The sequence below is a fragment of the Passer montanus genome, unplaced genomic scaffold, assembly GCF_014805655.1.
Source record: "Passer montanus isolate IOZ18808 unplaced genomic scaffold, ASM1480565v1 scaffold18, whole genome shotgun sequence".
NCBI classification, from domain to species: Eukaryota; Metazoa; Chordata; class Aves; order Passeriformes; family Passeridae; genus Passer; species Passer montanus.
Window position 1 is genome coordinate 12,407,969 of NW_024365381.1, and position 23,784 is coordinate 12,431,752.

The 23,784-nt window shown below is 39.0% G+C and overlaps 1 protein-coding gene across 1 annotated transcript; it reads right to left on the minus strand.

The window, feature by feature from the left end:
* Positions 1-1,445: 1,445 nt before the first annotated feature.
* Positions 1,446-15,060, minus strand: LOC120500419 (embryonic protein UVS.2-like). Its single transcript, XM_039705293.1, has 11 exons — positions 14,971-15,060; positions 14,784-14,808; positions 13,743-13,880; positions 12,343-12,460; positions 11,597-11,775; positions 7,936-8,017; positions 6,915-7,042; positions 5,064-5,179; positions 4,435-4,660; positions 3,445-3,563; positions 1,446-2,819 (listed from the first exon to the last, which is right to left on the minus strand). Exons 1-11 carry the CDS (start codon positions 15,037-15,039, stop codon positions 2,589-2,591), a joined length of 1,431 nt encoding a protein of 476 aa, XP_039561227.1. The 5' UTR covers positions 15,040-15,060; the 3' UTR covers positions 1,446-2,588.
* Between the last annotated feature and the right edge of the window lie 8,724 nt (positions 15,061-23,784).

Below are 23,784 nucleotides of genomic sequence, written 5' to 3' on the forward strand. Positions count from 1 at the left end.
CCTTTTGCCAGGCTGATCCGCCTGCCCCCAGGAGTGAGTGCCCTGCAGTGTTTGCAGAGTCACGGAGTGCAAATGAGTCACGCTGTTAACCGCGGGGCGCGCAGGTGCCTTACTGCTTATTGCAGGGCTTTGGACTAGATGACCTTTACGTGTCCCTTTCAAGCCAAACTGTTCTATGATTCAATAACCAGGGTTGTAGTCATGCAAGTGTCATCTCAATCACAGTTATTTTTTTATGTAAGGAAAATGTATTTTAAATTAAACACAAAAATAGACCTATGAGTAGTAGGTTTTTGTGTGCTTCTGTAATGCTTTATTCCAGGCTATTTTTCTCCTGCAGTAATAATTGACAGATCTCTGTTCTGGTTCTTACAGACTACAAAAGCATAGCACTCAAAGGCTCTGATGTGCCTCCCAGGCAGGAACCAGGACAGTTGCAGAGCAGGTAAAAAAGGAGTATGTGGGCACAAACACTCTTATTTCTTCCACACACACAGAGGCTTGTGGAAGTGAGTCTCTCTTTAAAAACATCTGGTTTCATGTGCAGTTAAGGTAACACCTGTTTGTGTCATGAGTTATGCACATCTATTGGAATGCATATATTCCTCCTCACTGCTAGATACCTCTGTGTTTTATGGTTAAATCCTTACATTTTGGATTTCAATAGTGTGTTAAGTAAGTGCTGAACTTTAGTTAGAACTTCTGAAAATCCTCCTGTTGTGGTGGTATTTGAACCCTAAACTTTTGACTATGCTGTCCCTTGTGTCTACTAGCTGGTTACTCTTCCTTCATATAGTTCAGAATGTGAGTGTATTTATACATGGGCAATGTCCTACTTAAAACTGTATTTCTAGGGACAAAGTGCAAGACCGATATTCCTGTAGGTGGTATATTGCTTTTGGAATATGCTATTCACGCTCTTTTACCAAGTATGGGTGAACATCTAAAACATTGCAGGTCTGTAAAGCTCCACATCAGACCAAGGGAAGGGAATCTAAAGTCACACTCAAGTTACAAAGCTGTTCAGCACTGTCTGTTTAAAACAGGGACCTGTTCAACTTCGTTATATAATCACAGTTGTCATGGGGTTGTTACTTTTGCACCTCCATCAAAGTCCTCAGACTCAAGGAGAAGAATTTGCATTTTTACAGTCTGAAGCTGAGCTTAAAAATAGAAGTAGGCTTTAATTTTCTGACATGCTGATGAAATGGTTATATTCTCCAAAAATATGCCAATCTACATAGTGAGTCAAATTAAATGAAGGGATGCTTTTTATAGCCAGAAGATTGGAGCTTGTAAGAAATACAAATCTTTATTGCCTGCTGTACATGCACTTTCCCACCATGATGCAAGAAAACTCTGAACCCTGATGTCCACAACTTATCAACTATCACTATTAACTTAACTTATCACTATTCTTCTGTGAGTGAAAATTAACCAGTGCTTAGAAAGCAAAACATTACAGATCTTAAACCCTTCCCCCCCCACTGCTACAAAGTCATCATCATTCAAAATTTTCTTAGTTGCACCAGGAAAGCAAATTGGCAATTTCTACATGCTCTTCTTCACAGAGACATAATTTCAGCAAAGTCTTTTATTATTCATAATGTTTTGGCATCTCCCAGCTTGGCACTAGCATTTAATTCTGAATACATCAAGTCGAGGCAAAGTGTTAGGTGTTTACAGTGGTGATTTCTGTCTCCACTCCAGCCATCTCTTTAGAGGAGGAGGACTTCTCTCTACAGACAAGGTACTTCAAACCTAAAATGCTCTCCAGAGAGAACATTCACTGGTCTTTGCATTAGGTTTTCAGGCCTCATTTTTAAAAAGTATTTTGGTAACACCTTAGGGACAATTGCAATACCTGACTCAGGCCACAGCAAAGTGACAATAGCATGTGCTTCATTCAATTCCCTTTCCCTCAGTGCTTGTTCCTGCTACTCTTAACTTTATTTACATTAGTTAAAACTGTTCTCTGATCTGGTCCATCTCACAGAGGAGTAGTGCAAATTTTGAGTTGAGGTACTGTGTGTCATACTGTACTATGACACCACTTGTTTGGTGTCAAGTGGTGATGTTACATGCTAAGCTCTGGTGCCTATATGAACTGTGATCTTGACTTCAAAATGTAAATAAATGTGTCTGAAGAATTTTCTGTATGCATGCTGGAATGCACATTTAGGTTGGGTAATAGCATTTGCCAGAATACAGGTTAAAGTTGCTACACAGTCATGTTCTGAATTTTTTTATGGGCAGTTTCTACCACTAGAAGTTCTTGAAAATCTGCTTACATAGTTTCAGCTCTGCTATTGTGTTTGGCCATGCAACACCAGCAATGAGAATACTATAACAAGAAGCATACAGTCTCAGACAGAAGCATCCCATGGGCAGGAACATTTCTGTTCTTGATTCACCATGGAAATTACACCACTGTAGATGTAAGACTAAGAGGTCAAACTTCATGCTTGTTAAAGGTATCAGGTTATATAATTTTTTTTTTCTGAAATTGGTGGCATCTTCACTTTTACCTGAGGCTAGCTGGACTCTTACTCTCATTCTGTGTTTTTCAAACCCCGTCTGTATTTTACTTACCTAGCAAATGTATAACTCATCACAAATCCAGGCAACTCCCACACTAAATCACTGTGGAATTCAACCAGCACAAAGTTCCCAGTGGAAGTAAAGTCTGCAACCTTCTCTGTCCCACAATAAGGGCCAACTGCAGGTGACATAGGGCGGCTTCCATCATGTATGAGCAAGTAGTCATAGACACATCTGTCACTATATTCCAGCTCAAAGGATAACATTTTGAGAGATATCTGGAGAAAATACAACCAAAGCATTTTGTTTCCAGTTTGCAGCCTTTTCTCTTACCCATTTTTTAACAACAACAAATGCTCTAAACTCCTTGTGTGCAGGCACCATTTTTTAATTCTGTGTGTGCACCACATCCTGATTCCATATGGCAATGCAAATTAATAGCAAATTATTTGATTAGTTCATCAGTATTTGGATTGGAAGGAGAAGTAAGGGACAAGATTGATCTTCCACACTTCACATTCTTTCCTCTAGAGAAATATAAAAACAGCACCTGTGTGATGTTTCCGTTTTCTAGTGGGAGCTCTTACCTAGGGATTATTTTGAGCAAAGCCTTGTGTAAAGGTTTTCCCTTGCTGAGCACCTCAGATACCAAGATCCAGCATAAAACAAAGCCTTGTGGTACAGGCTAGATTCATGAGTTCAGTTGCTTGTGTAAAGGTTTTCCCTTGCTGAGCACCTCAGATACCAAGATCCAGCATAAATTCTTAAAATGAATTTGTGCTTTCAGATTTTTACTCTGAGGATCTGGTGAAAAAGTGACATAACAGCTCTTATTCTTCAAGGGAAACAGGTTTCATCAGAGAACAGTGATGAAATTCACAAATGAATTAATCTGTGCCTTACCTTGTATCCTACTGGAGAAGTGATGACCCAGAAGCATGCACGGTTTTTGGGGTACTTATTGGGGTAGTTTGGAGAGGTGATGACTCCCTTTGAATCTCTGAAAGTGGCTCCACAATTCACTGAGGAGTAAAGGAGAAAACCAGATGTATTAACAAGAGCATTTTGTCAGTAGAAATGAGCTTGCTTACTACTGTATTTTTTCTTAATACAGCTTGCTACTGTATTATTTCTTCAAACCAAGAAAAAATGTGCTACCATGAAAACCTACTGCTGAAGTACTTCAATTCTTCACTTAGTATTTATATCAGCAGCTGTACTGAAGGAACTAGAAACATGTCTGATAAATAATCTTTGAGGATAGGGAACAGCTGCATCTAAAGCTGTATCTGACTTTCCAATCAGCTGTTACCATATTAGCATAGCATTCTGATGGCACTCACTGCCCTTCAGAAAAGAATCAGCTCAACTACTCAAGATTGCATTATCAAGCTAGATCTAGTGCTTTCTAGAAATTACTCAATTGAATAAAGCAAAAAGAGTAAAGATGACACTTTTCTAAGACTTTGGAGCACCTTATGGCTGCACTGCTCCTATTAATTTCAGTCATTGCATTGTTTTTTTTTTTTAAAGACTTTGTTCTGGAGATATGAAGAAGCCTAACAGAGGCCCTCAAAAGAATGTGAGTAGGATCTCAGGAACAGTCATTGCATTGTTTTTTTTTAAAGACTTTGTTCTGGAGAGATGAAGAAGCCTAACAGAGGCCCTCAAAAGAATGTGAGTAGGATCTCAGGATAACTAACATGAGACTAACATCCCATTTTCTGTTTCCTGTGAACCTTTAGACACATCATGGCCTTCTGCATTTCCAATTGCTGTGAAAGTGTGAAGAATGACAAAGACCTACTCTGTAGTGTACAGTAAAAGTTTTCATTTCTTCTGTACAAATACTGCTAATGCTGTTCTCCAAGCTTTGTAAAGGAGTGTTCATACCCCTGTTGTAGGAGGCTCTGAATCCTCTGGCTGTAATGCTCTCATCACTTGCAAACTCTACCAGCATTGTGGATCCAGATGCCACTAAGGAGGGCAGTGGACCCTTCCCACAGTACTTGTCCAGCAAGACAGGGGAGCTCTTGCTGTTCCCATTGTAAATTTTTATATAGTCAGAAGAACAGTCTGAGGAGCGTTGGAGATCAAAAGCCTCAAACTGCAGGAAGATCTGGAGAAACAAAAAAGCAAAAGTTGGGTGTAATGTTATACACAGGGAAAGTCTTAAACCCTCATATTCATTTTACTATCCATTTATTACTGAAACTTTACTTTCTATATAAAAAGAGTACAGAATTTCATCTAGATGTGCTATTACTGAGATCCCAGAGACTGATGTTTCACTACTGCTTGTCTTTGAAAAGCCATCCTATCTGAACTGGATAAAAATTGAGTGAAATAATCCCTCTAATAATCTTAGTTCTTATGAAAATTGTTGAGACTTACATTTACTGCATAACAAAATAAATGCCTTGATGCATGAACTGACTCCCAGGGGTTACTCATGGTAATGAAATAATGCTGTGTAGCCTGGGTACTGTGCTTCAAACCTTTTTCTTCCTGATAAAAATTACCTTACTTCGGCGGATGCGGATCAGCCACAGGCAGTTGCTATTGTTTGGGTATGGGGATGGGTAATTGGCAGAGGAGAAGGAGCCTTTGGGTTTAGGCAACACAGAGCTGCAGCAATCTGAAGGGAAGAACCAAACAGCATTGAAGAGAATGAAAACTGCACAAAAATATTCCCATAATGCCTGACAAGTCTCTCCAACCATTTGCAGCAGTCAAGCTTGTATAAGTTAATTATACTGCTTACTGCTTATTTTGCTGTTCCTGGTCTAAAAATTATTGAAAACCTGCAAGTGAAATAAAGGTAGTTGAAGTACTTGCCTGTTTCAGCTACTAATGTTTTTTTAAAAGATAATAGAGCTTTGTTCACAATATATTAGTTTACAAAAAAGGCCTGGATCTTTCATGGACTTCCTTAGCTTCAATCACAGAAGTACTTTCAATGACTGCAGTACATAAATTTCTATTAGCAACTGTGTGTATTCATAAGTGTGTGCAAAAATCAAATTTGAAAACAAGATTCTGTCAAAGCAAGGAGAGGTAGTCACTGAGGGAAAATGGTAACAGAGAGCACTAAAGTCGACTTACAGACCTAGTGACTGGTATACAACATCTGATCTCATCTGTCTTTTGTTTTTCCACATCTTCATTTTTTGCATTTTATGTAACTCCCCAAATTCCAAAATATGAATATATGACATCTGCTCATAGGAATTTTTGACATTTTTCTCTTGCTTCCTACTTTTCTTGAGACAACCAGACTTTTTATTGGTTTTTTTTAGTCCCCAAGTTTTTCTCTCTTTTTTAAATTTAGTGCTTTTCTTCCAAAAAATACAGATCTAATTATGAAATTGCATAGTAATGGTACTGAAATGTGATTCATTCCCAGCCCAACTGTCAAGAATAAATATCACTAAATACTTGTTATCACTATCTTTGAGACACATGAATTGTAAAGTTGTCTCATCTGCAGTTGTGAATTTGGAGGAACCACTCTCAGCAATGATTTCTGTACCTAACAATCCAACTGAAAGAATGTTAATTCCTTCTAAATTCTAATTATTTAACTAAGTTCTAACACAAGAGTAGAATTTAGTACACTAATATTTAGGTCTTGTTAATGCTTCTTGCTGTTTTGGTGGAAACTAATTGAATAACATCTCAGAAAAGTCAAACACCATATAAATCAATTAGCCTTTGTTCTGGGAGTTAATGCAAAACCCATGCAGTGCAGGAGCATGATGTTATACCTGTTTTGTGCATCTTGGCTGAAGAGTTCCTGTTCACAGAGGAGTGTTAGGTATTGCTAGACCTTAAGATACCACAGGGATGAGTTAAGAAATGGATGTGGCAAGAAAGTAGATATCTATTCAAAATGCCTATGGTTTTCTCCTCCAAGGGGTTCTGATCAGGCTGAATATCACCCATGCTTACAGCCCTGCAGACATTTTTTAATTAAGAGAAATCACAAATCTGCTGGCACTACTGATGCACATGACTCTAAGCTATACTCATGGCTGAGGAGAGCTTACATGCTTTGCAACCTTCAGAGCTTTCCTGAAATGAGAATTTGACAGGGGTAGCAACCATGAGTTCTCTGATGGATTTTGCTTATCTCCAAGAGCAGGGATTAGGTGAGGATATCTTAAAATGAGAGTGAATAATTGAAAGTAAATTCCTTTCCTTGGAAAGTCCTTTCCAAGAAGGCAGCAGTTTGGCACAGGGACAGTTCTGTTTCCTTTTGTAGGGTGAGAGAGGTGTAGTGAAGGGACTATGAGCCACATTCCTTTGGGGGATGTCTGTCAGTGCCTTCAGACATCAGCTGCATTCATATGCCTTCTATCTACAGCACTTACTGCACTTGTAGAGCTTGTTGATTTTAGCTACATCCAAGTTGCTCAGCCCATCTCTCTGCCCAATAGGTATAGAAGGGTCAGGAACTGGTACAATAGTTGGTTTTCCTGGAGTGCTGGAGAAATCATACCTGTAGAAATAAGGAAATCACATTTCTAGATTGCTTTTCATAGACAGGGAATTTCTCTAACTGCATTATCATTTCTCATGCACTATGTAAACAGAATTTTAATGGAAATAGACAAGAAGCTTCTCAGAGACCTGGTAGCCTTCCCTGAAGAGGACCAGCATGGCAGATACTTGATGTTCAGCAGGTGGAAGCAAGGAAGCAGAAAAAGCTGCTCTGTCCTGAGTGAAAGGGCCTTTCAGTAATGTCCAGCAGAATGGACTGAATCCCACCTTCTTGGTTCCTGAGGCAGAGGAGCAGAAATAGTTCTGTCTCTGTTACTAATTGCTATCTGCAATTTCCTGCCTTCTCCTAGTCCAGTTTTTTTTCATGGTTTTGTTCAGAAATTATTACTTGCTTGTGGAAATAAAAGAGAAGGTATGTGATACAAGCTTGTACATTATGGACTAAAATGCAGCCTTAGACAGTGTTCCCAGATTAGATTAACAGAAGGCAGCATACAACATCTCAATTAAATTAAAAAATTCCATTTTTCTTGCCTCTACACTTGAATGTTGTTGTCTGTGATTAGATGTTACTAAAATAATTTAAACTTCAGAACTGGTTTAGATCAGTGGTTCAGTAGAATTAGACTTTGGGCAAGAGGCATGTCAAAGGTCTTTAGCAAGAGGCAAGAGTACATTGGAAGAAAAACGTCCTATGTTTTGTTGCTATCCATATCAACTTGTTTTCCAGGAATCCTGCTGACAAAGGAAGCATGCTCACCCTTAATTATGTCCATGCACTCAAATGAACAGCAAAAGTCACTCCCTGCACAGAGCAACTTCTTCTTCCTAGATCTGAACAGAAGGTCTGAAAGCTGTTCCTTGGAAAGGATATTTCTGCAAACAACTTACGCGCCATAGTGCATCACTGAAGAGTAGTCATAGGGAAGGCCCAGGTTTTTGGAATTCATTTTTCCAAAGTTCCCTTGTTCCCCTGTAAGGTAGGAAAGCAGCATTTCAGTCAGAGCAATTATTACTGCTCTAATAGTGCACTGCCTGCTGTCATAATCTGGAGAGTAACATAGGACACTAATATGTGTTCTAATGAGATCTTGGACCTATCAGAGCCACCAGAGATTTTTGAAATCCATGGGAACCCATTTTTACAGTCTAGTATGCTTCAGAATATAAAGTTCATCAAATAAGTTTTGATATAATCAATGAATACATTCTACTCTTCAAACAAAAGTATTCCTCTGTCCATCTTCATATTGGATGTCTCCAAACACATTTCAGTGCATTATCTTGAATACTGTAAGCATCCAACCTATGTCCCAAAAGTTGTATTCATACCTTGAGGGGGAAATCTGGCTGACCACCTAGATGAAAAATTAGGAGCTATGCGTGGGTGATGTCATGCTCAGTCCTAGTGCCACAAAAGAAAGGAACATATTTTCCCTGTTACTTGCCCCAGAGCCCATGCTACCAGACATGTTCTGGCTTTGTCTCTGCTCAAACCCATCAGCAGTGACTAGAGTGAAGTGATATGACTCACATGAAGCAGAAAAACAAATTCTGTCAGAACAGCTGCTGAGCATCTCATCACTTTTCATCAGCCATAAAAGCCAATATGAGATAAGGTGTTACACTGATACAGGGCTGGGCCCCAGGGACAGAGACTGAATTTCATGTCACCTAGCTTTATTTCTTCAAGTTAGGCATGGAAGCTATTCCTCAAGGCTTCCAGGATAGTCAGAGGAGAGGGAAAGAAAGAGAGACACAGTTGGAGGGAGTTTCATACTTATTTTTCTCACTGACTGGAGATCATGAGTATGAATTATATGCTGGGTCTCTTCCATGGTGAGACAGGCAAACAAGCACTGTCAGAGCAGGGAGCTGAATGCAGCCAGCCTGGCATTAAGAGTAAAGCACTAGCCACTGAGCACTCCTTTCCAGTTCTGTACCTTCATTATTGTAACTACAAATGTGGTTTGTAAACCACAGACCATCTGGACAAGAGTTTGGAGTTGGACATCCTTGACATCTACACAGCTCAGCTGGCAGGCTTCCAGCTAGAGCAAATCTCAGCCAGTAATGTCCTTCAGCACTGGTCCTGGGCTGACAGCTAAGAGATGCAAAAAGATTTGAAATCCCAACTAATAGAAATTTGGGGATAAACATGGATTTGGAGCTTTTCATAGCTCTAAAACTCAGTTAAGGCTTAAACTGTTTCTCAACAGCATTGGCCTTCCTGACTCCGTTTTAATCTCAGTCCTTCTTATCTGCTATACTAACTTCAGAAAGAATTGCCAGCAAGTGTGCAATTTTTTTTGAGGTGATGAATAGAGAACACAGTTCAAACGTGGTGAAACACTGAAGCATATGGCTACTGTTTGGCACAGAATTGCTTTGCTGAATTAGTTTGCTAAATAAAGAAAAAGTGACAGCATCCTAGCTGGACTGAGGTGCTGCCAGCAAACTACTACCTACCTCATCACATGCCAAAGAGATCTGGCTGTCTAGACCTGCACATGTTTTGGGACTTACCCCATCTTTTCCACTCTCATAAAAGAAAAAAAAAAAAATCTACCTCTGCCAGAATGTAAGTGCAATGACTCAGAAGAGCTGAAAAGGAAATTATGGCTGAAGACTCTGAATATATTTTTCCCAAAAATGTAGGAAAAACAAGCTGAGTTTCAAGTAACTAAGTGGACAGCAACTGACCAGGCTTCATTTTATCAAAACAAAGAAGTAGGATGGCTTCCAAGGTAAATTGCTGGATAAAAACAAAACCCAGAAAACATTAACAATATGAAAGTCCTGTCAAGAGAAAAACAGCTTGTGTGAGAGAGCTGAGACACTGGAAAAGGTCTTGAGGTCTAGTTCTGCACCACCAAGGTCAGCAGGAGCTCTGCCATCAGCAGCATTAACAGCAGCAAGTTGTAACATTACAGTCCTCATGAACATAACTCTTTCTCCATATCCTTTTCCCTGCATATCCTTGCATTTTTTCCCTACAGTACACACTCTGCATTCCAGCTCCTTGCTACACAAATAATCTCATTCTCCAGCCATGCCAACTACTCAAAATACTGATGATATACCTCATCTCCTTTGGCATAGCCTTGTCTTCTTTACCTCTTCCCCCTCATTTATCATTTCATGACACTGTGCCTGAATCACAGCTTAGTTACATCTGTATCCTTCAGGAATTATGACATCTGAACCTGTGGAGTTCCCTTTGCAAAACTGCTGTAAGACTACGTGTGTTTAGTGTATATAACTTCATGATTTCAACTTCTCTTTCCTAGCACATCCTTTGCTGACATTTCAAACATGGCACACCCTTGTTGTACAATGGCAAACAACTCACAGCAAAATTACACCTTAACATTGGAGCTGAAACCTCAATAAAGAACAACACAAATGGAATTTACTTAGGATGTCATGGGAATTGCTGAAGAAAGTTTGGAGAGCAGTGTGTTAGGAATTTGCAATAAAAACAATCAAGTTCCATCTGGAGAAAAAGATGGATATATTTTTAGCTGTGCATGATATTGTGTAGTTGAGTATCTAATTTGTTGAAGAGACTTAATAGAATTTGGTATTCAATTGTCTGGCCTCATTTTACTATTATTTTCTATAATTAACTAAATAGACTATTGTATTTTTATAATTGTTATGGGTTACTCAGCTCTCTAAACAGCTGTCAGACAAGTGACGCCCTGCATACTTTCTTCTGGTATTTTCCTTCTATGTACCACTTTCTCACTTTCCCTTGGACCTCTTGCCATTCTCCCTACCCTTTCCTCCTCAGAGCCTGGAGCTCTTGTATATGATGAGCCCATGTTCCCAGCACACAGATCACGGGCACGTGCCCAAACAATTCATTCTGCATTCCTTTCCATTAATAGTATCCACTTAGTTTTCCTCTACAGAATTACCACTCCTGATTGCTTCCCATGGCTCCTTCTTTTCATGTGTCTATGATCCTGTCCACAAGGAGGAAATAATTGCAGTCTTTCCTCTCACATCAAGCCAGGTCCCAGAATTTTGGAAATGCTAATGGTTGCATGTGTTTCCAATGCCTCCACACTGAGCCCCTGGTTCATATACATTTTAGGATACATTTCACTCACTGCCAAGATGCCTACTGGATGCCTCCCCCTATTTCCATGGCTTTCCTGTGATAGAACTGTTGTGTGATTCCCCAGCATGATCTTCAATGTCGCACTTCACCCCCCTCAGTTAAGGATACCATAGTCTTGCCTCCTGGCCAAGTTGTTGCAACAACATTTTGTAATCCTGATGATCTGGTATTTTGGGGTCTGGGCTCAAGATGACAATCAAAATAAGAATATAGAGCTACTTTTGGGCTGCATCTTTCACAGTGTAGCCACAGAAATTCCCTTAACACAAACACTGAACAAGAAATTCCATCACACTGAATGTGCTGCTGCTGCTGCAATTCAGCCAGCATTAATCATGGTTCTTATTTGCATTGCTGTTCACAGGAGAAATGTTCTCCTTTAACTGTAAGTATATATTTTCTCTTAAGATTTAGTGGACATACCTGCCACTATGTGTTCCCACATAATCTTGACAAACCTGTCCCGATCACTCCGTGCCTGTTCATGGATGAAACCCAGTGCGTGGTTCATTTCATGCTGAATTGCTCCTTTATCCATGCAACCATTTTTCACCAGGCCTACTGCTTGGCGTCCTCCAATCTTTCCAAAGTAAGACCAGCAGCTAAGAATAAGCAATCAATAAGCAAAAGGATCACATTTAGCAAATACAAATATATAGATGTATTGATTATGTCACCAAGGTTCTCTAGATATGCAGCCACAGCAGGGGACATGCAATAATCACTGGCATGAGATATCTAAACTTCTGAAAGCTGCCAAATGACATGGTGGGAGGAAAATAAAGCCTTTGTGCTGAGGGTGGCAAATTTTAAACCAGTAAATTGGCTATATCAAACTAAGGCAAAGCAGTATAAAGTGTTAAGCAAAACCCGAAACAATTATACTTATTTAAATTTTTACAACAATTAAGTAAAATGTCTTATTTGGACTTATACCCCATTATCTTTAAATCCACACACACATTTATTCCTGCAGCCTATTAGCTGATGTAACTACCAATATATCTAAAGAAAAATGAAAAATTGTACCTTCTCTCTAAATCTTTACTGCTAGCATGAAAAAAAAAACAAAACAAACCAACAAAACAATTACTTAAATCCAAAACAAACCAGAAAAAAATCAAAAAGACCTTTTGAGTGCTGCCACTCTCAGGAGACAGGGAGCTTACCTCTGCCCTCGTTCAACATAAACATAGTCTGTTTCTGTAGTGCGATTTACAAATTGCACACAGGTCAGCGTGGAGATCTCTTGCAAAGCATCAGCAATCCAAGACCTCTCTGTTATTGCTAGAAAGAGAAGGGGGGCAGGAGAAATCTTTCTTGGTTAATCAAAAATCAAGGTGCATTGATGGGGTGCATTCCTTTGAAACTTCACAGCACTCATTAGCTCTTTATCATACAAGTATAGTAAAAAAAGGGCACCAAACATTCACAGATTTTCAAACTGACTGGACTTTTTTAGGGAAGTATAACAATTACAGCTATCCCATACACATATTATTTAGGAGACAGCTGATGGAAAGCAAAAGATTGGCATTGTTCCTTCCATTAGGCAGAACAGAAGAAATGAGGCAGTTTCAGATACAAATAGTTGGATTAGAGTATCCCAAATAAGCCAGCTGATTGTAGCTAAGCACCAAAACCCTATTTTGTTTATCAGAAAGAGCAAATGCCTGCCACAGCCCCCTTTGAATCACTTGAGACAGCCAAGGCTCAGGTACCAAATAAAGATCAGAGTGTTTATCTACTTTGGAACATTTTGGCTTAATTTGGCTTCCTCAGTTATGAATCATCTGCAACTGATGTGTATCTCAATTTCCTAATATTTAAACTTTGGAGAGAGAGAGTTAGAGGAAATAACCCTCACCCATCCATAAAAGTGTATACTGCAGTTCTGGAGGCACATGGGCAGAGAAGCAGCCTAGATAACACAGAGATTGAGCTTTTCTCAGTTCCTTTCCCTGAGGAACAGGGATCAGGCTCAGGCTGTATTTTACTTCCATGCCGTTTTCTCTCAAGGGAAGATCTTTGAAGAAGGGTCTGTATGGAATTCACTCCTGCAGCTTTTGCATAGGACAGAACTATTGACTGACTAGAGGGAATCAAAAAAGGAAAAATATCTCCAAGGATCTTTGCTCCATTTTTGTCTCGACAGGGGTTATAGTGTGGGAATATTTCTGTGAGAGATTTAAAAGAAAATTATAGCATTAAAAAACATGTTCCTTGTGGTAATTATGACAAAAATACATTCATAATGGGAACAAATTATGCCTCTTCTAATGTACTTGCTAAATATCAAAGTACATTGTAGCTAACAGGAACAAGCTAATATTTGAAATTACAATTAATTACCTGACTATTGGCCCAAATAACTACATATTTTAGTGTGATCTGTTTGGAGTCTTAGCCAAACTTCCATAGGGCTAACAGAATAGAAAAGAGACGTGTCAATAAATTCTCACTTGTGCAAAGATTGCTTTTGGTGCATGCCAGTGAAACATAAAATAACAGGGGGTTAGGGACTGGAAAATCAAGGCTAACTTTAGAGCATCCGTTTGCATACACTCACAGAAATCAGAAGAGATGTTAACTGGAACCTTGACCAGTCCATCTTGTGACTTGGGCCACAAACAGCTCTCACAGTTAATGGCACTGCGTCGCCCTCTTCTCAGGAGGATGTCTCCTTCATACACAGCTATTTCACTACCTGGCAGGTGCAGAAAATAAAGAACATACAAGGCACTGAGAAGGCAAACACATGTGCAGAAAGGGAGACAAGAGGTACACACTAACCAAGATTTTGCATATTTGGAAATTTCTTTCACTGAAATTCATTTCCTAATAATGTGAGGAAGGATTAGTATGCTAAGACTGATTAGGTCTGCCTTGCTTCCTGGGTAGAAAAATTTAGTATTAATATAAATGTCATAGTGCAGCTGTAATCAACGTTGTGACTAAATAAACTTTAGCTTAAGAAGCTTTGGGAGCTTTCAGAGGGGAATGCTAAGTGTTTTAAGTCATTGTCCTCTTCATTAGAACTTGTGGAATTAAAGAAAAAACATAACTGACCTTTGTAAAAATAGGATTAATAATACATTAGTATTAAATAAATGACTATTTTTATCATGCATACTGAATGTATGCAAACTATTAATGGCCAGGTTAACTGTGCATTTAACATAAGACATTGTGACGTGCTCCTCAATTCTGACTCTAAAGTACTGGGAATACATTTCTCACAGACAAAAGCTATCTGTTATTAAGCAAAAAAATTACAGAAATCTTGGGTATAGCAGACAGGAAAGTACCATATATCACATAAGATAGAAAATAAAGTGAAAAATACTCTGGTTTGCTAGAGCTACATATGGAAAAGAACATTTCATGTAGCAATTGTTCAATAATTCTTCATAATTTCTTTATCACAACAGCATAAAAAATCAAAATGAATGTGACTTTAAAACACATTTGAGTTCCGTGAATTGCCTTCCACTGATGGTAGAAAAAAACCCCAAAACATTTTCAAAGAGAAAAATATACCAAATCATGATATTGATGTAGCTCCACCAAAACCTGTAGTTATTTATATAATAATTACAATCAAACTCACCTAAGTCATTCTTTCTTGTAGCTATCTGGAGAAAAAAAAAGTACATATATTTTAGTACATGCTCATCTCCATAGCAGAAAACTTCTATCAAGTAGATTCACAGCAGCAAGAGTTTCTAATTAATTTTAAGATAAAGCAACTCAGCAGCAGCAATGTAAATTCTCAACATCTCAGAGCAGGGACACACCTGGACAGGTTTACTTAGTGCAAAGCTACAGAGAAATGCTAAATGAGTTGGCAGAAGAAAGTACTTCATCTTCAAATTTCCAAGATGAACTTCTCTGCTCTGCAGCTCAGTTCTCAAAATTGTGGTTAGTTTACTTGGGGCAAGTTTTATGGGAAAGCTGCTGCTGTTGTTAACAAGCGTAACAAAATTAGATAACACGAAGTATTTCCACAAAACAAACAAGCTGCAGGACCTCTCAAGAGAATTTCCAGGCTCTCATTTCTTATTTATCTTTAGAAAACAGAGGAAGTGGAGCAATAGGAAAGAAAATTCAGTAACCTTTAAGTGACTCATCTTTAATTCTAAGAAGAAGCCATGAGCTGCTGCAGGTCCCCTCACTGCTGACCAAGGGACAGGATATCCGGCTGCAGTCTGTTTACAGGCAAACTCCATCTCAAGGAACCCTTTGATCCATCCCCACTGACTACCTGTAATAGTAACTCCTTAGTTTGCTGCCAGGAGACAGCCTGCTCTGCACAGCCCATCTATCTGCCTGTCCCCTCTGTGCACAGCTCCCAGCCCAGCATTTCTGGCCAGAAGCACTAAAAATCTCTCGGAGTCAGAGATGAATCTGATTGTCGACAGAAATTGTTTTTTCAACATGGTGTCTTGCAATATAATCATTGTGGACAGAAATTGTGTGTCTTTCTGGAGTCTACAAACACATAAAACCACCAGGTCACAGAGTTTTGTCTTCCTAGCTTCTGGGATGCTCTCCTTCCTTTGATGTCCATGAATAGAAACAAGATTAGAAAAGCAGGCCAAATCCTAGAAACCTCACACTGTAAGAGTAAGGCAAAGAATTAGAATATTCATGCTAAAGGCACATGAACATCACTATAGGCAGGCAAATCCTGTTTTCCTCTCCCAGCTTCAATCCCTGCACAAATACTGAGAAGCTGTAGGAGTTTTGACTCCTGCAAAGACAATATTTTGAGGAACCTGTGTACTTCACAGCAAATCAAGATGGCAAGTGCCTTTCCAGAGAGATATATGGGCTGGTCCTTTGTTTTTAAAGAGTACTTTGCTAGGAAAATTTTCACTGATATTATGTAAAGCTTTGCTACTAATATTTTAATGTTACCCTTCTAATAGTTTGCTCCTCAACTTCCTAAAACAGTCCACATTTCTGTGACTTCTACAATTTATTTTCATTTATCATTACCATGTAGAAAAATAATGAGGTGCAGATAAAAAGGGCTCTTTTTTGTTTGGCTAATCAGAGGATGAAGTTTAGAAGTCCTCATTAGTTGGTAACATCATTAACCAGAGGTCTTCCAGTACAGTTCCAAGCAACCTCTGTGTCTATTCTAGATCAGGCCTAAAAGAGAGACAGAAGGAGTCACAGGAGCATATTTCTGCTGCTACATATCACAAAATGACAGAGGAGACAGGAGAAGTTATTAGGCAATAAAAGCAAGAGAACAAGTCCAGATCAGTGTGGAGAGCCTGCAGCTGGGTCACTCCAGGTGTGCAGTAAGCAGGGATGGGAGGGCCCTTTGAAGTTCTGCCATACAGTTTTGCATATTCATTTCATGGGGAAAAAACCCCCGAAACACAAACCGTCAAATCAAGCGATTTATCCCATGGTTTAATTAGTTTTCCTGACTGCCAGAAACAACTGGGTATTTTTCAAGGCTAATTTATAAACCAAAGTCTTGTATCACCTGATAACACATTATCAGGAGCTGTCTCATAGATGCAAATTTCCTTTTTGATGCTGCATGTCTACATTATCTGCTTTGATATTCTACCAGAATACTCTTCAGGTCTTGGTTTCATTATCTATCCAAATAATTTGACTACCCAGCTCTAATTTGCTTTACTTCTCCCATATGCCTTTTATTACATTGCATTTGACAGTTCTCATTCTTAGCCACTCTGTCCTTGATCTGCCACATATTTTATCACTGCTATTTGTTATAAATTTTAATATTATGTTTAACACATTTTTGGGGATGCTTACTTAATTTCACCTTTATTCCATGACACAGAATGGGCACTTCTTCTGCCATGTAATCCAAATCACTCTTGGCAAAATATTAAATGACAAAGTTAGAAAAAACAAACACCTGAAGGTGTTTAAGTAGATGTTTTTTCCCTAGTCCTGTATCAGTAACAGGTATCCTCACAAGCATTAAGTATAGTATGTCCCATATTTTTTCCATAATGAGAAAGTATAGAGGCATTTTCCCTGGCTAAAGCATTGGAGTGAATGAACCTATGAAGGGTTCCCTTCCTGTGAAGGGAAACAAAATTCAGGAGGGTGAATGGCTATGTGATTGTCTAAGCAGCCAGTGGAATATCACATTAAAGCTCAGTTCCTCAGCTATTCACTCAAAGGTTATGCTGGCAATTTCTAGTGAACAAACAGTTGGCATAACTCAATGGTGTGTTCACCTTAGGAAGCTTATTACCTTTGAGGAGGAATCACAGATATCTCTACTTGTTTAAAGAGGCCAACTGTCCTTACTACATTAAAAATCTTAATTTTTAAAGTAACAGTTATAGAAAGCATTGCACTTCCTACATAACAATTCTTTTTAAGGCTGTTTTGAGCAACCCTGCATTTAGGTGGAAGTCAGGTTCTGCGGAAGAGCATTTTAAAATAACTTTATAGCCATTAAATGAAGCTATTATACTATACTATAACGGGCTGAAAAGAGTTAAACAATAAAAACATACACAAAAAATCCTTTGTGTTTAAAATTATGTTATTTAAGGCTTAACTGTTTACAGATATTTTGTCTTTCAGGATGCTAGGATTAGTGAAAGCATGCAATTCATGCCTCATTAACTGATTGAGAGAAGAAAATGAGCTTTCCTGCTTTTGAGTTGTGAGTCAGTTAATCAGTTTAGAATAATTAAATCATTGACCTTGATCAAGTGCAAAAGTGTTTTAGCTTTTGCAGAAAAGGTCAAAATCACAAAAATAAGATTTAAATCAGGTCCCTGGTCCTTACTTTGTCCCAGTTACCAGGCAGCAAAAGCCAGCCTTTCACAGCCTTTGAGCAAACCATACACTTGATACAAAAATCCTTTGAATGCTAATTTTATTATAATCAGTCAATTGAAGTGTTTGTTACAGCATTTTATTCCACTGCATATATTGACATATTTCCACATTTTGGGTATGTTTTAATTTAAAAGAAATATGTATTCTTTAAAAGAAAAAAATCACCAGTGTCAGTACTGAACTATGTTGAAATCAGTTTAAACCCATCATGTGTGCAGACTCTGTTCCTCCCAGATCTCCTGCAGCAGTGTGATCTCTGCTATTTTACCACCACTTATCCTTTAGCTTTCCAGTGTCAGTATGATACCATCATGTTAGAAAGGAGAGGCACAAGTCCAAAGACTTTGCACTGGAGATAACTCCAGGGGTCAGTGAGCCTTAACCCCAGATAATGCCTAGAGACAGGAATCAGCTGAAGCATTTCCAGCACAGTCGGTTTTCTCTGATTTGCAGTAGCTGTAGGCTGAAGAGAACTTAACTATAGCTTTTGAACTTGATGCATGGGGAAATTTGGGTTCCTGGAGACAAGCTACAAAGGTTGTTTTCAGTATTTGAGTATTGGGACTGAGCCAGATGAGATTGGCTGGTCTATAGCCTCCCTGATTCTGGTAAAATCTGGTCTGAAACCAGTGTCCAACTGCAAACATCACACTAAAGCATTATTTTACATAGCAGAAGTCCTGATTTAATGCTGCTCTCTAGTGGTTTGCCATTTGTGCAAGTGGGACACATTTCCAGAAACAGTCAGGAATGCCCCATCAGCACTCACAGCCTGTTTGCTGCTTTAATCCCTGTCTCAGCTGGGATCACTAACTGCTTCCTGCAGAAAATGCTTACAGGTGTGAAGAGTGTGTCCTATAAGCTGTGCTGAGAAATGATGCATCAGTTTTAGCCTGAACCATCTCAAAACTTTGGTTTAGCTTCTGCAGCTTGTGGCTGCAGTACACACCTCCTCCGTTATACATACAAATGCCACAATGTGTTCCCGAGGTGCTTTGATGGCCCATTAGGAAAATGGGCCATTTAACTGTGCCATTTTGTCTCAAGATTTGTTTTATTGATGAGTCCTCCTAGGAGCTTTTACTGTGGAACCCAAATAATCCTCCTACTCTGTTCTAGCTCCACTTTAACTACACAGCATAGGTCATTACCCATGTCCTGATTTGCCTTGAAAGAGAACCAAGACAAATGGGCCAGAAGGGAACAGCCTGAAAAGGGTGACTCTATAAGGGGGCTCCCGAGGGGACCACAGCCTGTTTGATGTGAATTGCATCCAGAAGACAAAGGCAGAGACAAGACTAAAGACAAGGACACATAGATCCAAGGTCCAGGAAAGAGACCAAGACTAGGCCAAAGACACAGTATGGAAGAACTGCAACTGCTCATCCTGGATCTTTTTCAAAGTTGGATTGCACTTTCCTGTAGCTCTGGCCCTGAGGTGATTTAAGCAGCACTTACTGAGCTCACTGAGTGGCCAAGCAGTTTCGTATGTGAGCTGCCTCTGAGCTCCTGGGTGAGCAGCATCTGCTCCTAGTAAGTTGTTACTATTTACTGCACTGATTTATGCTAAAACCCTTTCTTGTCAGCAGTGAGATTGTCTCTGAGACATTCTTCCAAAACGTGAGATTTCCTCAGATCAACTCCTGTAAGGAGTGTTTTACCAGGAACATCCCTGTTCTGTTCTGTAGCACATCAACCTAAGGGATGTACAGCTTTGCTGCAGTAACCTTACCTTCTCCTTTACTACTTGCTTATCTACTGATTCCATCAAGTTTGATTGATTTTTGTTGTTATTTTTTTGAAATTCTCATTTAACCCATGTTATATGATGCCATTGGTCAGAATTTACACTGCTTTTTATTTTCATTATTCATATCTTCCATTCTTTATTTCTGCTGCTTCCTATATCTAAGCATCATTGTTGCATTTTTACAATGCCTAGTACACATCTTATTTCCATTTCAGATAATTATATTTTCTGGCAATTTTCAAGTTTTATTGTTTTAGTTGCTCCTTTTGTCTAACTTCTTTGCTTTCTGGGAGTATTTTTAAAGGTTCGTATTACAAGTGTGCATTTTTCAGGTATTTGTCTGCAACCAGAATTTGGACTTTATAAAAACACAGAAACGTATATACATGTACATGCATTTCCACAGTAGCTTTCAGAGCAAGAAAGAAAAATGGTTTCGTACAGAAGAGATTATTTTCAGATGAAATTTCTTACTAGGTAAGCAGTGAGCACTTGGGAGAAAGCAAACATTTCTTTCATAAATCAATCAGGGTGATACTTCAGAAATCAAATAGGTTCCGTTTCTCTGAATATTTGTAGGGACAGCACATGTTTTGGGACTATACTGCTAAGCTAAAGAAGATAAGAGTACAAGTGGATAATAATGTTCAGAACTTTCTTAGCATGTTTCATTCAAATTATTATGAAGCTATATTAAAAGATTAAAAGATTACACTGAAAAGTGGGGTGAGTAGCCATGTTTCATCAATAAAGAAATTCAGATACTGACTCTCTCAGTAGTAGAACTGAGTCCCATGTCCTCACTGTCTATGTGGATTTCTACACCTTCCTGACATGCAGTATTTGGCAAAAGAACAGAGCCTCCAGTTTTTAACCATTCTCTTGTAAGCACTTACAAATCATCTGGGTGCTATTATCTCATTTCTACACAGAAATTAAGGTCAAATCTGAAACAGAGAAATCTGAGAACCTGCTGTAGAATCTTAGTGCTGGTTGATATTTAAGTGAGATATTTTAGATGCCCATGTTCTACTAGGAAAAAAAATAAAATTCAGTTGGTCACTGTCTTTCTCCTGGAGATTAAAAGGAGCTAAAACTACTATATAAGAGTACATTGCTGTCTCTGTCAGCTGAAGAACCAGATACCTCAGGAACAGTAAAATTAAACCAAGGAAAGAAGGAAAAGAAAAATATGGTAACAGAATCTGAGTATGTTGTATCTGAACTTGTGCTTTCTGACAGCTGTGGGATTGCCACAGCATTTTATGCAGTTCTGCTATGCAAAGGTAGCACTTTCCCTGCTGCAGTGGAGAACTGACACCTTTAGCATTTTGCTTTTTAAATAGCTCATATATTTTTCAACAGTTACTAGAATCCATATAACTTGCCTGTGCTTTTATCTCCTGGGCAATGCTGGTATCCTATCTCCATGGTAGCTCTACAATAGGCAAACTGAGGTCAATTTTTTTCCTTTTAGAGCTATAATTATCAAGGCACAGCCCATTAGTGGAGAATAGCATGAAGGAGATGAAAGTTCCCTTTCATGGCAGTAATGGTCCCACCACATTTCAACAGGCTCAGAAAAAGGATTAACTGTACATGCTAATCCCCATATGCAGGCATAAAAGCACAAATGCGTAAAGACAGAAGCACTGAGTTTTGCATAGGGGCAGAGTCTCTTGCAAATATTTGCTCTGCAAGGGGTTTTTTAAGAGTGTATGAAATCTGTAACAAGCAATTAAACAGCCTGCAAAATACTTCTTGTGTGGTTTTGTGATGGAGCCAAGGCATGAGTCTCCCTCCCCACCCCCTCCAATCCACTGCTGTGAGCTGGGTCTGAGATGGAACTGGATTCCTGTCAAAATAATGGTTATGTATGATATCATCAGCTCTGAGGCATTGTTGTCACCCACTTTGTGTGCAACTCCAATTAAATATTCAGAAATACATGAGAGAGGATCCTTTGACTAATGAACTGCCAGGTATTTTTTTTAATATGTGTGCCCCCATCATTCCTGTTCATACAGCATCCCCAGTGCACGGTTGAATTCATGGTAAATTACTCCCTCTTTCATGCAGCTTTTGCTTCAAGTAATTATCTGAGAGTCTCTGACCTTACTAAAGTGAGACCAGCACCTACAGAATGACACACAGTCCTCTGGAGTTCATTTATCATCTGAGGACTGGGACTTGCTCTAACCCTAATCTGTAAGAAGAGGGTCAGTCACCTGTGGCAGCTTGCAATATCTGCGTTGACTGTAAACTGCAAAACCTACACATGGCTGGCATGTTAGACCAAACAAGGGAGCCCTATTCTGTGTTTAATACTAGTCATTCTGGGATTACATATAGCTGGTTTCAAGTGTTCAACACTCTAGACACCATTCCAGATGCTGACATCTGCCCTAGCCTGACCTGATAGGCAGCTTGAACACAGGTTTACCTTGTGGATGCTCTCTGGGGGATTATTTAGATTTTTTTTTGCCTAGTGATTGGACTTTCCCATCAATATTAAAGTTTATTGTCAGCTGCTCTTGGTGGAAACTTGTTTTGAGCAGAAGCTGTTGAATGTGGGTAGTTTTAAAAGCTACACAAAGTGTTTCTGTGTGAGAAGTGAAGCATCTGGCAGTTACTGTGTCAATGTGGTGACACTGACTGTCATTTTTCTTTTTGCTATAGGTTCCCAGGTAGATGGTCTCTACCTGTTTCCTAGTGTTGCAGTTCAACAACACTGTCACTGCTCCAGAGGGTGTCTTGGAACATTAATATGGATCTAATGCAAAGCAGTGGATCAGTGGTCAGGTTGGAAAGATGACCTGGGAGAGGGATAAGAGGGCAGGACAGAGTGAGTTGGCTAAAGCTGCAGTGGACAAGCAGATGTGGACTTAGCTACAGCTCAAAGTACACCTGTAGATCTCAGGAAAGTTCACACAGTGCCCAGCAGAGAAACAAGTCACTGATGTTAATCTCTCATCTCTAAAAGAACAGGGGAAAGAAAAACTCCACTTAAAAGGAACTCAGCAGAAACTCAGCAGAAGGTTAACCAAGTCAATATTTCATTACATCTTAACACTGTGAGGTAAATTTATTTTGGAATAAGAGTGTATCTCAATTCAGAGCCACTAGTATTCTTTCTGGACCACAGATTCTAGACTTGAAGGCAGCTAGTTGATTTTTCATCCCTGTTGTCAACATTGAGAAGAAACTTTACCCTGGAGAGGGAGATCACACAGTGGGTGATAAATTCATTCCAGGATGTTGGCCAGAAGCACAGATTATAGGAAACACCATAACTCTGCAAGCATTACCATGTCAGTGTCTCCTTTCTGTAAAAGAATTTACTGTCTGTATAGGTGGAAAAAAAAGACTTAAACAGGTCAAAAATACCCTATAAAGAGAGGAACCATCATATGAATTTTATTGTTCATGATGGGGGTGAATTATTATCAAGAGCTTTGTTCTGCCATCCTGAGAAAAAATCACTGGTGATTCCAAATGTCAGCACAATCTACTAACAGGGCTTTGCTGTTTGTACAGTTCCAAGTCTTTGGAATGAGTTCAAAGTAAAAATGAATCTGAAAATTCCTGAAATCTGGGAAGCCCATATGTGAATCCAGTGATGTATCCTGACATTTTGGCAGAAACAGTTTTCTATTGGAAGACTTTGATGCCTACATAAAAATTCAATTGCCTCTGTGCTCTGTAACTAAAGGCATATTAAATATAGCAGCTTTGTTTAAGTGAAGCCAAAAGTTCAAACTTGCTTACTTCAGGTTTTTTTTTCCTCATTAAAATTATCAGAACCTGCTTTTTTTGCCAAACACATGGCTTTTGATGAAATGCAGCTTTCAGTCACTTTTTAGGCTGGATTTTGGAATTAATCTCATTTGAATTTTAATTTTGGAAACGTATAAATATAGATGCTTTCACAGCTTATTTGGTATAAAGTGATTTCAAATCTTGCTAGTTTATTTTTCTCAGTGATTCAAAGTTAGCCATATACTACATG